General features: G+C 42.2%; 1 protein-coding gene across 1 annotated transcript; it reads left to right on the top strand.

Annotated features, from left to right (window-relative positions):
* The first annotated feature begins 4,250 nt into the window (after window positions 1-4,250).
* On the top strand, window positions 4,251-14,890 carry LOC119661525 (probable cytochrome P450 12a4, mitochondrial). The gene is made up of 6 exons (XM_038070901.1): window positions 4,251-4,397; window positions 8,486-8,615; window positions 8,682-8,925; window positions 8,985-9,101; window positions 9,169-9,610; window positions 14,171-14,890. Exons 1-6 carry the CDS (start codon window positions 4,311-4,313, stop codon window positions 14,777-14,779), a joined length of 1,629 nt encoding a protein of 542 aa, XP_037926829.1. The 5' UTR covers window positions 4,251-4,310; the 3' UTR covers window positions 14,780-14,890.
* Window positions 14,891-17,062: the final 2,172 nt, after the last annotated feature.

Genomic DNA, 17,062 nt, shown 5'->3' with positions numbered 1-17,062 from the left:
TGTATTGATCTGTACATCGTTGTATTGTAGATAATATGCGCACGTTTAGGCTATAATCTTTCAGTTGTAGATTCTCAGGGGTCATCTATGAACCTTAACGGATCGCTTACAATACAGGGAGTGTCCCCAAAGTGAGAAAGTTTCTCGGTGAAAAGCCAACCGCGAGAGGCCGATACATTTCGTGACACACTGGTATTCCCCGGAGCCGTCGACAATTCTCTATCGACGTCAATCGGATGATGTGGAAGTTGCGGTGCGTATCAGGAGCAAACCCTTTCGAAGTCTGGTCCGGCAATGTGCATCGAATCGGTATTTATAAATCAGGTTGCGGGAAGTGGACGTTGATTCGTCCGCTATTTCCAGAGTCAGATAAGCGTAGGTCAGGTCCCAAGAAACTGGGATTGGGGCTTTGTTCCCGAGGGTATACGCATTCCTGATTATTGTGGCACGCACCCTTACACAAGATGTGCTGGGACAAATTCTATGGGCGCAGTGCGAAAATACTTTGTCCAACGAAGAAAGTGTCAATGGCTGAAACATTCGATGAAACCCCAACGTGCGCACTGCCATATGAAAGGAATTCTCGCAAAGTGGTGCTCTATACTCTGCGGTGCTACTGTTCTGGAAAGAAGCGCAAAAAGGATCTTTGAAACTGTGCAGAAAGGTTTAGACATAGGAAGGATGGCAGCCTAGCTTGTTACCCTTGCCAGAGCTGTACCGGAAATATTTATGAGGAAAAAAGGGAGGAAAGACGTGAAAAGCGAACTTATGCAGCTGAAAGAGCTACTGGGCAGCAGTCCCTTCCAGAGGCGGACGTGGACAGCAACAACGTGTGAAAAGTAAACGCGACCGTACTACTAAGAACACCTAAGAAGACCGTTGCGGAGTGAACTGGCGAAAAGCGAAAAGGACAACACACAACTGCAGAAGATCTCATCCAGTTGGCCAACAGGACACAAAAGAGAAGACGAAGAAGAACACAAAAAAGGAGACGAAAAACAACCAGGGAGAAATAGAAACTGTGTTGCAACAAAGGAAAAAGAGAAGAAATCAAGGAGAACGGATGAAGGATTTTCGAAAAAGCTTGCATCGAAAGCCGCCAAAAGATTAAGCCCAATCAGACATCGGAGCAGAAGTGTCTTCTATATGGGAAACGAATGATGGCATAATCCTCGGTGAATTCGGAAACAACCGATGAGGATACGTTCTGTAAGGCGATCAATAGTGTATAGGGTAATACGTCGCCTTTCACCCTTTGATATAGCGAGTCAACCATGTCTACGCCCCATCGTTCACGGTTCATTGAAATACCCTTTGACTCCTGTTCTGTTCTGCGCCAAGTGTTCTTGGGGTGACCCATTCGTCGGCCACCTTAGAAGAGTAGATTCCACTACATGGCGTAGTCTGAAACGCCGTTGTCGCCTTTCCTTAAAGTGTGACTTATCCATTGCCACTTCTGCCCTCTGATCAACTAACTAGTCCACAGGTAACTCGGCTGTGAGCCGACGAAATTCTTTGTCTGAAATAATTCTAGTGAAAACGTACTGATGACATCTCGCTAACAAATGTTGATGAAGGCTTGAAGCTTTTTAGTAACAGTGGGGGTTACTTCCCATGTGCTATTACCGTACAGAAACACAGAAAAAATATTAAAACAGAACATTCTCAACTTAATTTTGATGCTGAGATAACTGCATTTAATGATTTTAGACAAGGCAGCGAAGGCGGATCTAGTGCTATTAATAGGTCGAGCGGGTGATTTTAGACAAGGCTGCGAAGGCGGATCAAGTGCTGTTAATGGGTCGAGCGGCATGAAATTCGTTGATGAAATTGATCAATGCCTTCGATGTGCTGCACATTAATGCAGATAGGTAGAGTGCGATGACCTGTCAGACTGACAATCTTGATTTTGTAGGTGTTAATATCCATTTCAACTCTACTTGCCTTTGTTTTCAAATCCAGAGCCATTCGACTCTGGACAAGGCACCATGAAGAACATCATCAATAACAAGAATAAATAATATCGGTGACAAGATGCAATTCCGATAGACTCCGTTTTGAAGTCTTACCTTTGTGTCACATGTGACATTTTGAGATTTTTCCGAGCAAGGTGTTTATGTGGTCAATGAAGGAGAATTCAGAGCGGAAACCAGCATGCTATCAGTTGATCAAGTTTTTGAGATGTTCCTTGATGCGTTTCAGGATTATTTTAGCTATTATTTTATATAGTTTACACCCCTCCAATTGCCGCACTCAGCGCGGGTCTTCTTTTTCGGAATCTGGACAATCATCTTCTTCCTCCACTCTCTGGGAATGGTCTCGGATTCCCAGGATTTCTATATACGTGGAAGAAGCAAATCCGCAGAAACTGCAGGATCAGCGATGAAAAGCTCTGCAGGAACACCGTCAAGCCCAGTGGCTTTAGTCTATTTCAGCGGATGTGATATGGTTGAAAACTGTGGTGAAGTGTTCGTGGGTGAGGAGTCGGCCATTAATGTCTTTTACAGGACCATCGAAAAATTTGCGACCACATGCAAGCGCTCTCATGATGCGGTATACATTTCTGAAATCATTGCGTTCTACGTTATCTTCCGTTTCCCTGATTAGCGCAGTAATAAATACCCTTTTGTCACGGCGCACACTACGTTGAATTTCACGGTATCGGAGTTGAATCACGTCTGCTCATTCGCAGCGGCCAATAGAGCCTTCAACCCCTTCCATTTACCGATAAGTTATCACGGTTTCGCAGTTAGCCCGATAGCATGACGTCCGTTCGGGACGAAGCCGACGACCTGCATAGCACCCGAGAAAAGAGCACTTTTGGTGGGAGCCCAATACTCATCGAAATTCTCAGGCGGGGTACTCAGTATATTTGCCGTTCAATTAGCAAGATAGCTCTCCTACTGTCAAGCGATAGCGGTCGATATTGAACTTAGGGGGTTGCAGCTCTTCAACCACGACAGCTTACGAGAAGTGGTGGACGCAACACGCAAGCAAACGCAAGCGTGATCGTGAAGTGGCCGATCTGACTGATCGTACGGCTTCGGTCAGCTGAAACCCAATTAACCTTATGGCAGACTTTGTGCTCGAATAATGAGTTACAGCGCCCTCTAACGTGGCAGCAGAAAAACACCTTTTTCTGGAGATGGGTGTGTAAATTGCTTTGTGTTTTAATAATGAACTATCGAGCTAGAAAAATTACTATGCATGCTCAAGACATTGATAAATATATGGTGAAAAAATCGCATTTGTACCTTTACCCAGTTCTCCACAAAAAATTTCTAAACAAGACGAAAAAAAATGGCCTTCACACGGGATGACCCCTTAAAGCCAAATAGAAGGAGCGCGGCTACCAAATACAAACAAAAACGTTTTTAAAAAGTGCTCGGGTAGGAAAATTCCTTAAGAGGGAGATTTTTTATTGTCCATGAAATGGCTGGATTGGGGTACATCTAAGTTATAGCTCGTTCAACTAGCTGAAAAGATTCAATCGATATCTTACTGGAGAAGGAGGAAGTCGTGGTAATCCGCTGGAACCAGATTTTTGTCAAAAATCGATTCCAAACCCTCTTTTCTACTTCGGACTGGTTACGAGACTATCGCCTTCTCTGTAACAACCAGCATCTGCTTTGAAGATGCATTTATTTCAGCCTAACATCTGGATTCTGTTGATATGAATTGCAATCTTGCTTTTAGCATAAATTTTAGTCTAATCTCAAAAGGCAGGTAAGTTGATCGACAACCACCCCTTTTAATTTAAGCCTTTTGGTCTAAAATTTCTTCATTTTATATGAACATTTTTATGATTTCCGTCTTCAAGTTCGCCTGGTAGTGTTTTCTCCAAGCCATTTATACATAATTTACTTTTGGAGCAGCGATATTCGCGATATTCGCGAAACTAGTCAAGCAACCCATCATCTTCCTATAATTTTCCCTGTCCGGGAGTTCTGTTCGAATTCAAAACAGAGATGCCTATCTGAAACGGTCAAAATCACATTAAATTTTTATACATTGCTTTATATAAACATATCATGAATACATTGTAGGGAAAATTGAATTAAACTTTATGATAGTAAAGTCTGGCTGCGCGACAGCTGTTCAAATATGAAAATAAAATAAGCAAATCATCTTAATTCATCAATTCTATAATTTTGCGAAAAAAATCTGGGGCACTTGAATGAACTTTACAATAAAAGTAATGTTCCATTAAAATTACGATATAAGCTCTACGATATTTCTATACAGGATTATTTCAGTTTTCAGTTACATTGTGGATTCCTTATAGTTCAGTTCGTTTGCATCTCTGGAAAATGTCAAAGTTTCCGGCTCGTTTTGCAGTGTCTTTGCCTAAATTGATGAGGCCAAGTGGCAGCTATTGTATCTCACACAGATCGCAGGTAATCTTTCCATACAAGATAAAGATACGCCAGTTGTAATGGTTATGACTCCTCTGCTCTCCAAGGATTTAATTTCATGGTGTAAATTTTTTTTAAAAGTTATCCAAATTAGCAACATGTGGGATTCATTTCTTCTGCGAGCATTGGATAAACTTATAGGACTTGGGTTCGCCAAGTATTTAAAATATTATCAAAACGTTTCAAACAATTGCTATTGCTATTACACAAATCTCTTTAATTCCCAGTTTTTTGTTCTTAAACTGCCAAAGGAATCATGAGTTGCTTCTAAAAACCTCTTAACTTGGCCAAAGATTTGTGTACCCTGTATAGGTATATACTATAATACCGACCTTCATTCAAATTCACCTTTGGCTCACTCACGCCCAAAACTTAATTTTCCAGTGTATTATTTCGACTAACAGAATTCTGGTAAGCCATTGTACTCAGCTGTTCAATTGTCTGCCAGTATTTCCTACACTGTGCTGTGTGGCTGCCAATTAATTTTCAGGTTTTAGGGAAATCAGGGTGTGGTTTGTATTTGAGTACGAAATGTCAAAACCGGCAAGAACAAGCCAAGTATATGTAAACGATGGAATAAGTGAAATTTGGTATTTTTTTTGCTTTGTACGTCATGTATGAAATAAGCTTCTCTCCTCCGTAAGATGGTGATTTGGGAGCCTCTCAACTCCACTCAGATCAGACCTATGAACGAGAAAAATGGAGCAATCGATCCAGATGAGCTGACCATGCTACTGAATGGGACAAACATTACAGAAGAAGAAGAGAGAGGGTATCAATTGATTTACAGCCACGTCATTAATCGTTTAATTATGCGAATAATATTAATAATAACGACGAAAATCAATCTGAAAAACGTCCAGCGGTGGATACGGACTACTATGTCCAAATTTCGAATGCATCATCCAAATTCTGTTGTGGAGCGGATGAACCTGCCTCGTGACATCGGAGGTAGGGGCATGGTCGCTAAATCGACGACAAGTGTGCAGCAGCTTATCTTTACAGCAAAAATTAAGCGAGTCCTTTACATGCGGCTGCTTGTAAAGCAGATTGCGAGCTCCACTTAACTTGAAAGATCGATCTTTTAATCCTCTGAGTAGGGTGAAGTCAGACCAAGAGTGTATCGTTTAATGGAAGTCGAAGGTATTGCATAATAAACACATGAATTGCCTTGGGCAGCCCTTTGCCGATTTGCAGCTTCGAACAGATGGCTGTGTGTGTGCCATCCAAGACGAGGTGGTCTTCAGCCGAGCTTATAAAAAGTTCATAATAAAAGAGCGGGTGGAGAACGATCAGTCCAGAATGTGTGGCTAGGGAAGTTGGACCATCTCCTTTCTATTTGCATTGTAATGGCACCGATGCAATACATGAACAAGCATAATGCTGCATTTAAGGTGATTCAGCAAAACCTTGCATACAAACAAAGACAGAGCCGCAGACAATACTTGATACTGACCACCGAAAAACAAGCCCGACATGCTGTTAGTTGATGATGGGTCGCTCTGCGTATATTATTGATGTTATTATCTCCCATAATAGCAACTTTGAGCGGAAATACATAGAGAAGAAGGTGGGGGAAGGGAAATTTGGTATCTGGTTCAAAACATGCAGAAGTAAACCATTGGTATTCAATGTTGTGGGGAGCTCTCGGCTTCTCTCATTAGCCTACCACCGGCCACCACCACCATATTTTAAGTAGGTAGGATTGCCTAAATGCCTGACACTTAGTGCTAATATCAGGTGAAATCCGGCATCCGTCGATGTTATGAGAAGTTGTACTGCGTCCTAGAAAAACTATTTTTCCCCTTTAATGGTATACTATTACTTATTATCTATAGTATGTCGTTGAAGCCTATAACCGCTACGAACTGACATCTACTATTAAGTATTCTCGCAGGTACCTCAACTTACTTTGCACAAGTGCCATCATTTTCCTGACAAAATCTGCAGATATTCTCCGTAGATATCCCTTGTTTTCCCAGGTGGTAATTTGACCTGCAGTGACCAGCGAGTATAATTTGAACCTGCATTCATATCCCTGGATTGTTCCATTTTTGGTAGGTAGACCCAGTACAGTCCGCTCGGCTGCTCCGCTTAATTTTTCATCGTCGTAGCCATGAACCCATTTCCAATTCCACAGAAGCGTTCTGGTCTGTGCAGAGACGTCTCTTTCTGGCCAGCTCATCCGCCGCCTCACTGCCTTCTAACTCAATGTAACCTGGAACTCGGAGTATCTAAACTTTATTGGGCGAGTCGAGCATGTTCAGTCTCCTAAGGCATCCCCATACCAGTTTGGAATCCATCTGGTAGGATCTAAGTCTCAGATCCCCTCCTCAAACAGACAGAAGATGTTGACCTGTTTTTGTATAGCGGGGACACTTTTATGGTTTGTCCGTTCTTTTCACAGAATTCCCTGAAGCTGTTTTGTTTTGCTTCCCTAGTCGCGTTGCTATATGTGGTTAGTGTGTTTTTGTATCTCTACCAGTCCTCGGTTTATTTCACTTGTTGAAGAATCTTCGCACTTCCGTTCTCATTCTGACTATGTTCCTGCTCCAGCAGGGTACATCCTTGATAACATGATTGTCTTAGCTGGTGGCCACCAATGCGCCTGTTGAGATCTACCACCACTGTTTCAAGCTCTATTTCGCTCCTGATGTCAGCGCCAACTGTAGATGAGCCATGTTGTCAATCAGGTGCCTTGTTTTCCTAACTATTTTTCTACATTGGAGTCACCTTCAAGGTTGAGTCTGATTGTTCTGTGATCCGATATAGAGGGCTCATCCAACACCCACCAATTCTTAACCAGCCAATCCATTAGAGTGTTCCCTAGAGTTATGTCTAGTACCTCTGGTCTGGTGCTGGTCACGAATATTGGTGTGTTCCCTATATTATATTCTAGCTTATTGTTAAGAATAAATTAAAGAAGGTACTCACCCCTTCGATTACTGTTGCTGCTGCTCCAGATCTCATGGTTGGCGTTCAATTGTCGTCTCTTGGGAAGTGTTCCGATGCCATGAAGAAAGACATATACATTTTAAATTCCATTTACCAATATGCGATCTCTTGGTTTCTCGCAAAGGGGACCTCGAATTACTTGCATGCTTCCTCCTTGCAGACTGCGGATCTGCTTTGGTGAACTCAGGAATCTTGAGCCGGCACAATCCTTGGAAATTGCCTTTGCAATTATTGAAAATGAAGCTTTTGCGTGGCAAAGGTTTACCTGGGCTATCTAAGTGCTGTCCATTGACTCCATTAGTGCTTGGAGCTCTTCTTCAATGTTGTAGTGTCATCCCCCTCCTCGGACATGGCATGCTTGTCTTCGCCTTGATTTCGATTGACTGTCTACCCGATGTGTCCCCCGTAGTATTTCTCTGAGAAAACCTATATTTTGCATGTGAAGATCTATATTTTCGTGTGGAGATCTATATTTTGAGTGAGCAGAAGTCGCAGAATCTTCTACGTCTCAATCGCAGTGACTTTAGGAAGGTAGACTGTCACCATGTGTGCCCCTGGAATATCATCCTTAGCAAATGTCGAAAGTTCTGTTCCCTTCCAGCCCTGAGCTTTCTTAAGGACCTCTTCTGGTTGCAGCCTTTCCTTCAGATAGTTCGGATATCATTTAGCACCTGCACCAGTGAGGCCTCCCTCCTTCCTAACGTCTGATACAATGACCTCAGACGTACGCTGCTCAAAAAACCTCCAATGTTGGCCTAGGTGCCACTACTTGACTTCGCAACTTCTCCCTTTTTAAGTGTTGTCATCTGGTTTTCAGTATTGCGGAGATGCGCTTGCGCCTAATGAACAAATTTGTCTGCGCCATTGGTGATCATCATGATGATAATTAACTTAATAGACCAGCCTTTAGAAATGACCTTAGCGAGATTGGCTGGTTTATTATTATGAACCCTTCTTTATTCTTTAAAGTGATCATTTACATTATCGTAGGTTCAACCTGCGTGTCTAGTAAAGTCAAAAAATCTTTAGAATCATCAAATTATATACAGCTGAGTGGCTTTATTTCATATCCATTTTTGAAGAAATAACTAATTAAATTCTCTCGATCATTTCAGCATTCATTGGTGCCATCTTCAAACCAAAATGATTCGGATCAATTTGCCGAAGAATGGAAAACAGCAATGCCATACGAACAATTGCCTGGACCAACTAGATTGTCTCTCTTCCTTGATTTTATGCCTGGTGGTATATGAAATATTTCAATGAAGAAATATTATGAATGCATTCTAAGACTACACTAATTCTCCATAGGTAAATACAGTAATAGGGGGATCAAAGAGGTTATAAGGATTTACCATGAAAAGTACGGAAGTATCTATAAAATACCGGGAATGTTCGGTAAACAGGATATTGTATTCACTTTCGATCCAAAGGACTACCAAACACTATTTCGCACTGAAGGAATCTGGCCCCTGCGATTGGGATTGGATAGTGTAGACTTTTATAGGCATAAACGTCGTCCGGATGTATTTATCAACGGCGGCCTGGGAACTGAGTATGTGCTTCAATCATAAAAAAATGTTTTATATATTTTTAATATGATCCTTTCCGAAGGCAAGGTAAACTTTGGGCTGATATGAGGTCAGCTGTGAATCCGGTGATGATGCAGACGAAAATAGTGCAACTGTATATTCCAACAATCGACAAGGTTGCAGATGATCTTATTCAAAGGTAACATTTGCTTCAATTCATTCCCGTTACTATAATCAAATTTGACATCCGCGAACCTTCTGCACAGAATGAAGGTAATCCGTGACCCAGTCACATTAGAACTACCAGCCAATTTCGAGGACGAACTTAATCGATGGACCTTGGAAGCTATTTGCGTTATAGCTCTCGATACACGTTTAGGCTTGATCGGAAAATTGGACAAAAATAGCAAGGAGCAGAAATTTATTAACGCTGTGAAAGCATTCTTTCGACTCATAGATGAGCTTGATGTAAGGCCATCATGTTGGAAAGTTATCAGAACCCCAAAATTTTATGAAATGATGAACGCCAGCGAAGTCATAACTGAATTCGCAATTGAGCATATCCAAGTAGCAAAGAAGAACTATGAGTCCCGAAAAACATCTATCAAAAATATGAAGGATGTGGGTGTGCTTGAAAGACTTATTGAAATCGACTCCAGGGTTGCTACGGTCATGGGCATCGATATGATTACGGCGGGCGTGGACACGGTAAGGTTTGAATTGCTACTTGAAGTATAGAACGTCATAGTTCCTAAAAATTAAAGTTGACCCACGGAGCCTTTTTCTATATATTTCTTTATTATTACCATATACTAACTATTACGTAAGGCCGTGGTTCAAAATTGTTAAGCATAAGAAATCCAGATAGTCTACTCTTTGTAATCGTTACGCTTTCCATTCCACTTTTGATGGGACTATGCTTCAGTTTCATTAACACCATTACCACACTTATAATGTTATTATGACCTCCTCCCCCGGCTCCATGTTGACCGATACAATTCGTTGAATTGCCGAATCGTCAAATAGCTTTGCATGCTATCCCTTCCGACAACTAATGCTGCCATCGCTGAACCACGCCCAACCATCTCCAATAAGTCATGTGATCAATCTATCACTCTATACGCTCTCCCAGGATTGTTCCCATGTGCTAAGAATACGAGCCCCTCTTCACGAGTTTTTCACTTTCTTATCTTCTTCACTTTTTCTGAGGTGTATCGATTTCCGTTCTGCAGCATGAAGAACAATCGGAGTTACTTTTGATATAACCATTCCGCTGGGTCAGTGACACGCTACTCTAAAAACTCCCCACCGGCGAACCTGTGCTACGCAATTGCGGTGCATCTGCTTACTGTGGGAGCCGGAAGAAAAAAGCGAATTGAAAAAAACTCATCAATAAATGGCGCCTACCGGACACGAAATCTCCGATATTGACCATCAGCAAGCCTATCACAAACATTTCAACTGCAGTCTTGTCCGCGGTGCTCCCAGTCTTTTAAAATGCTGATGTATTCGCAGATTGAAGTCGACCTCAATCTGTTCAACATGTAAGTCCCCTTCAACTAGGACTCTCTCTTTCATATTTCGGATCTCCTCCACCAAATGCCGCGCTTTTCCCGAGAAGCAGGCTTACGCTCATTGGCTTTGAAGGAAATTCTGAGAATGTGAAAGCAGCACTAAGGAAACACGGGTTTGCCGAAAGATAAAACAAATCTACGATATAAGATAAAATCTATGCAATAACCTTCGTTAACCAACTGCAGAAAACAGAGGGACATTTTTTTAAAAAGAAAATCGAAAAAAGATTTATACTCTCAAAACGAGTATGACAAAAGCATTTTTCGCACACTAGCAAGTTTACTATATCTCATACCCAGATGGAACCAACGCCAGATGTGAAGCAACCAAACGACGGTGAACCCCTGTCTGGACTCTGCATCCTGAGTCAGGAAAGTCGGCTTTGTTTTCTTGTACCACTTGCTCCATCAGTTCGCTTGCAGGGCGTGGATCATTTTGCTTGGCTTTTAAATTTCTGTAGCTTTTCTTTAAAGATCTAGTATCACCTCGAACTAGGAACGCCAGCTACACTTTTTATATTGCAAAGAGCACAGTTTTCTTGCGACGCCCAAATCAGCTCGTCAAACTTGCAATCTCAAAGGGCTCCTGCCCTTCCCATTGCATAATTCGGCTATTTGGCCAACATCATTATCATCGATCCCCTCACCTAAAGCGAACGTTCACAGTTTGCTGAAATGCTTCAGAAAAATCGGTGTCCAAAAATTCTATTTTATTTAGATTCAATCTGAGACCGTGTTGCATGAGGCGGTTATTCTATTTTTGAACAAGTTGCTCAAGATTGGCTTCGCTTGAGACGCTGCGTGGTTTCTCCATTTGGGTCTATCAAATGCCTGATCTGGATGCAATCTCCAAGCTCAATCTAGCGTAACAAACCACCGTTGTTTCGGCTTGCCTTTTGGTCGTTTACCATCGACTTCAATGTTGAGACCAATTCTGGCAAGTGAATTCTCGTTAGCGCGAATTGCGCCCTCACAATTTTTCCACGATTGGTGCAACCCCATAATGATCGCGGATATGCCCACTTCAGATGTGATTAAAACGTGTCACGCCACTAGTCCAACACAACATCTTCGTCGCCATTTCCGCAAGGCGCCGTTCATTGTCTTTTATAGTTGGTCAACACTCAGAACCACAGCTTATGGTGGAGGCGCTCTTCTCACAGACCTTGATTTGGACATCGTCATTCCAAAGGCAAGTATCTTGGTTGATACTTACGCTTACCGGACTTACCGACCTCGAGGATTGCATAGGTCGCTTGATAAATCGTGTTTAGGTATTGGTTCCACAATTCGTAATGGTTAGTAGTCGCATAAGTGAGATCATTTCTTCTTTTTTCTTACAAAATCATCATCATCATTAACGGCGCAACAACCGGTATCCGGTCTAGGCCTGACTTAATAAGGAACTCCAGACATCCCGGTTTAGCGCCGAGGTCCACCTCATCTTCTTTTTCTACCATAGATATTGCCCTTATAGACTTTCTGGGTGGAATCATCCTTATCCATACGGATTAAGTGACCCGCCCACCGTAACCTATTAAGCCGGATTTTACCGACAACCGGACAGTCATGGTATCGCTCATAGATTTTGTTGTTATGAAGGCTATGGAATCGTCCATCCTCATGTAGGGGACCAAACATTTTTCAGAGGATTTTTCTGTCTAACGCGGCTAAGAGTTCGCAGTTCTTTTTGCTAAGAACCCAAGTCTCCGAGGAATACATTAGGACTGGCAAGATCATTGTCTTGTACAGTAAGAGCTTTGACCCTATAGTAGACGTTTCGAGTGGAACAGTTTTTGTAAGCTGAAATAGGCTCTGTTGACTGACAACAACGGTTTGATGTTGTTGGTTGTTTTGTTTGCGGTGCTGACGTTGCCACCATATACTTTGTCTTGCCTTCATTGATGTGCAGCCCAAGATCTCGCACCAACCGTCGCCTGTTCGATCTGGATGAAGGCAGTTTGTACGTCTTGAGTGGTTCTTCCCATGATGTCGATATCGTCAGCATAGGCCAGTAGTTGGGTGGACTTAAAGAGAATCGTACCTCTTGCATTTACCTCAGCATCACGGATCACTTTCTCGAGGGCCAGATTAAAGAGAACGCATGATAGGGCATCCCCTTGTCGTATACCGTTGTTGATGTCGAATGGTCTTGAAAGTGATCCTGTTGTTTTTATCTGGCCGCGCACATTGGTTAGGGGCAGCCAAGTCAGTCTTATTAATTTCGTCGGGATACCGAATTCTCTCATAGCCGTGTACAGTTTTACCCTGGCTATGCTATCATAAGCGGCTTTAAAGTCGATGAATAGATGGTACAACTGGTATCCATATTCCAACAGTTTTTCCATCGCTTGCCGCCGAGAGAAAATCTGATCTTCTCACAAAATCTCCACCATTTAATACGCTGCCACTCCCATGCTGGCGATGGTCTCATAGAGAATGGCGTTGCAATCAGTGACGGTGACTAAATGTCGGTGTTTTGTGAGAATATAATCGACTTACGTTTTACTGTTCCCTCTATAAAGTGTAAGAATATGAGAAAATTGTTTAATAAACTATGTAATGACAAGTACAAGGTCATAAGTGTCCGCAAAATCGACTATACAGTTTAGTTGAGGGTGGCTCCATCCAGAGAGACCCATTGTTTTGTTTCTGAATTTCCAAAACCATTTCATGTGACATTATTAGCTGGAAAATGCACAGTCTATTGTTATTGCTCATTCCCTATGGGGCTGTTAAAATCTCTAAGAACGATTTCGATATGTAATGAGGATTTCGCGATGATCAAAAGACCATCGAAGCTGATAAAGATCAGCTAAGATGCAGAGATCTAAAGAGCTACTGAAATTGACCGTGAAGTTCCGGCTCCAAATTCTGCAACTGCACTTTAGTGCTCCCACGGCCCGAATGGCAGGGCAGGGCATTACAAAAAATTGTAGTAAAATACTATTATTTAAACAGATATCGGCATGGAAGGTATTTCGGAGCCCAGGCACCATATAGTGGCAGCCTCCTGATTTTTTTCAGATTTTTTGGTTTGGTAGTTTCTGAGAATGGCCCCCTTAAAGAAGTGATCACTTTCAACCCCCCGCACTCCCCACCCTTCCAACGAATGTCAAAACTAAGATCGGTTTTGAAAAGTACTAATCGAGACCTTTGATTTGATATCCCACATGACTATATTTGATGAAAAAAAATTTTACACCCCCCTTTTGCATGTATGGGGACCCCCCTTAAATTCGACGCAAAAGGATGTAATTCACTGTATGCGTGAGCGTTCACAGTTCCCACCTTTCTACCAAATTTGGTGTCAATCGCTATAACCGTCTCCGAGAAAAATGCGTGTGACGGACAGACAGACATACAGACAGACGGACAGAGAGACAGACAGACAAACAGACAGACAGACAGTAAACCGATTTTAATAAGGTTTTGTGTTTACACAAAACCTTAAAAAAATAATGGGCCGAGTGCGCGTGGAGTCACAGTCGTTGTTAAAATTAGATACGTAGCCCTCAATTTGCGAAGTCCGTACACTTTTTGTTGAACATCATGCTTATGAATGAGACTAAGAAGCAAAAAAGTTAATTTCAACTCTTATTGTTATACAAATTTATGTACTGATACATACTTTCTTTAAATATTCATAACAATACTAATCAATGGTATTTTAATATAACAAATATAATTTCAGACAAGTTCAGGATTAGTAAGTACGCTCTATAATCTCGCCCTTAATCCGGACAAACAAGAGCTTGCTCGCCAAGAAGTTCTTGAAAAATTGCCTCAAAAGGATAGTCTTCTAACGGCTGAAAATATGAAACATATGCCATATCTGCGAGCTTGCATTAAAGAGTCCTTCAGACTAACACCTGTCGTCGATTCAACTTTTCGTGGTGCCGGGAGAGATCTAGTTCTTCAAGGATATCGAATTCCAGAAGGTACAGGTGTTGCAATGCAATTATGGCATACACAAATGCAAGATCATGTTTACAACCAAGCTGCTAAATTTTTGCCAGAACGATGGTTGAGAAGCAACAAAAAGTCCAAATCAGTCGAAAATGAAGTTGAAAAATGTCCTTTGGATGAGCCAATAATGCCATTTACATATCTTCCATTCGGTTTTGGACCACGCATGTGTATTGGCAAACGATTCGCTGAGTTAGAAATAGAAGCTCTACTGTCGAGAATTATAAGAAATTTCAGGATAGAATGGCATCATGAACCATTAAAATTTCGAACGAGCACAATAAACAGCCCAATTTCCCCGCTACAGTTTAAAATGATTGATTGTCAGCTATGATTGTCCATTGAAGAAGTATCCGTGCAAACGATAGTTTGCAGGTGACTTCAACGCCTTATCAAATAGTTCGTTATTATTCTCTAATAAAGTTATTATTTACCCTATCGTCAATGTCGTATTTTATATTCGAGGGAAATAAATTAGAGCGGCTAATATGCTTTGGTATTGCTATGTATATTATTTCATTATTTATTTTATCACCAAGCACCACACCACCAAAATCGAGAATCAGATCATCTCTTTCGAACCAGCCATCAAATACTTGGGAGTGATGATAGATGCGGAGCTCAGTTATAAGCTTCTCCGCTCGTCGGAGTTCGTGATAAGTCTCTGCGCGTCCCCGCGTTTTTTGAGAATGCAACATTACTCGGTATGCGGCATTCTTCCGTTCCGTTGCTAGCTTACATTCATCGTCAAACCGGTCGTTCCGACTCCTTTTGCGGCTGGGGCCAAGTATGTTTATGGCCGTATCAATGATAACCTTCTTCAGGTGGTCATTTGTTGATGCTTCATCTCCAGGTCCTCTGTTGATTGCGGTTGTTGCGGCATCCATTTCCCTCTTATAGGTGTCGCGGAAGGCTGTGTTGTGGATGGCTTCAGTGTTCACTCTCACCTGATTGTCAGAGGGGATTTTAGGTGGTATTGTTATTCGAGCTCGGAGCACCATGCCAACGAGATAGTGATCCGAGTCTACATTGGCCCCCCTATATGTTCTGACATTCATCAAGGCTGAGAGGTGCGGCGTTCAATCAACACGTGGTCAATTTGGTTGAAAGTGGTCCCGTCTGGAGAAGCCCACGTATATTTGCGGACCGATTTCCACGCAAACCAGGTACTTCCAACAATCATTTCGTGTGACGCTGCTAATTGACTAATCCGCAGTCCGTTATCGTTTGTATTTTGGTGTAAGCTATGGGAGCCAGCGTATCGCCTGAATACGGGCTCCTTCCCTATTTGGCTGTTAAAATCCCCAAGTATGATTTTAATACCATATCTGGGACAGGCTTCGAGGGTTCGAAACACCTCAAATAAAATTGAAGCCAGTGGCAAGCGCCCAGATTTAAAAAAAGATGTTAACGGCGGGGAAAAAATGAGATTAGTTCCAATTAATGCAAGGGTCCGGGAAGGAGGGTACGGTTCCGTTGTGGACCTGACTTTTGCTAGTCCTTTACAAACTCGCGATAACATATGTTCTGGAACGTCAGTGAACACTATACACATGCAATGCTCAAAAGGTTAGTTCGGTTTGGTGGCAAGCTATCTTAAGGATGTGATGTCGCTTCAGAACCTTTCAGGTGAAGCGGCTTAAGAGGTCGCCGGAGTTATGCCGATTGAAATATTGGCCGATGAGATAACGCGCATCGATCATGAGCCCATTTCTTCCTATGATCGGCACAAGAAAAACGTCGAAAGGGAGGAATCCTTAAGTAGGGGCAACAACGATTCAGGTGATTGCGAACACGACGGATAAGAGAAGGAAGAGGGTTATGTTCCGGTGATGTAATACTTTGCGGTGGTTACACGGAGAAGAGGAAAGAAGTTAGGGGGTGGCTGCAGTAGGTAAGAATCCCATACGCTGGACAAACATATGTGCTAGTGTCTTTTGCAGATTTCCACCTCCCGAAAAAAACACGCGCAGAATAAAGTTTCATTTTCCATAAAACCTTTTTTTTCAATTTTGTTTACATACAAAGGTGCAAGGAGGCAAATTGAATACTATATACGAGGCGTTCCCCTTCCAGAGAGACCAATTCCAGTTGGGTATGTTGAAAACTCGACACCCAGGATCACCTCTTGTAAAAACTCTCTTGCCAAGAGCAAAATCCGAATTTTAATGAGGTCGAAACTGTTTATGGGAGGTTGCCCACTAACATTCTGAGACTGAAAGTAGTATCACACCTTTCCACATTTCACTAAAAAAATTCAAATCACAATCTCAGCCAAAAAACATGGCAACGTGTTTTGGGACCATTAAACATAATTTCGATTGAAGTCTAGCTTGAGGGAACACAATTAACGCGGCAAGATACAGGGAGACCCTCAACAAATTGAAGAAGTCGAACGAAATAAAAGGAGGGGTATGTTGACAGAGGGTTTAAGGGTAGTATAGTTCCGTGGATTACTACACACGATGGAATATACAACCTGGGAAACGACTGCTGATCTAACACCTGAGAGGAATGAGTTTCCCGTGCCTACAAACGGCATAAATTGTACCAACCAAATTGGTCCTCCAGGTTAGAGGTTAGGTAAGACTGACAAACCTACAGATTTACGGCGTGG

This window comes from Hermetia illucens, chromosome 1 (genome assembly GCF_905115235.1).
Source record: "Hermetia illucens chromosome 1, iHerIll2.2.curated.20191125, whole genome shotgun sequence".
In the NCBI taxonomy this organism is placed as follows: domain Eukaryota; kingdom Metazoa; phylum Arthropoda; class Insecta; order Diptera; family Stratiomyidae; genus Hermetia; species Hermetia illucens.
The sequence above is the reverse complement of the archived record's forward strand: the minus strand, read 5'-3'. Positions and strand labels throughout refer to the sequence as shown.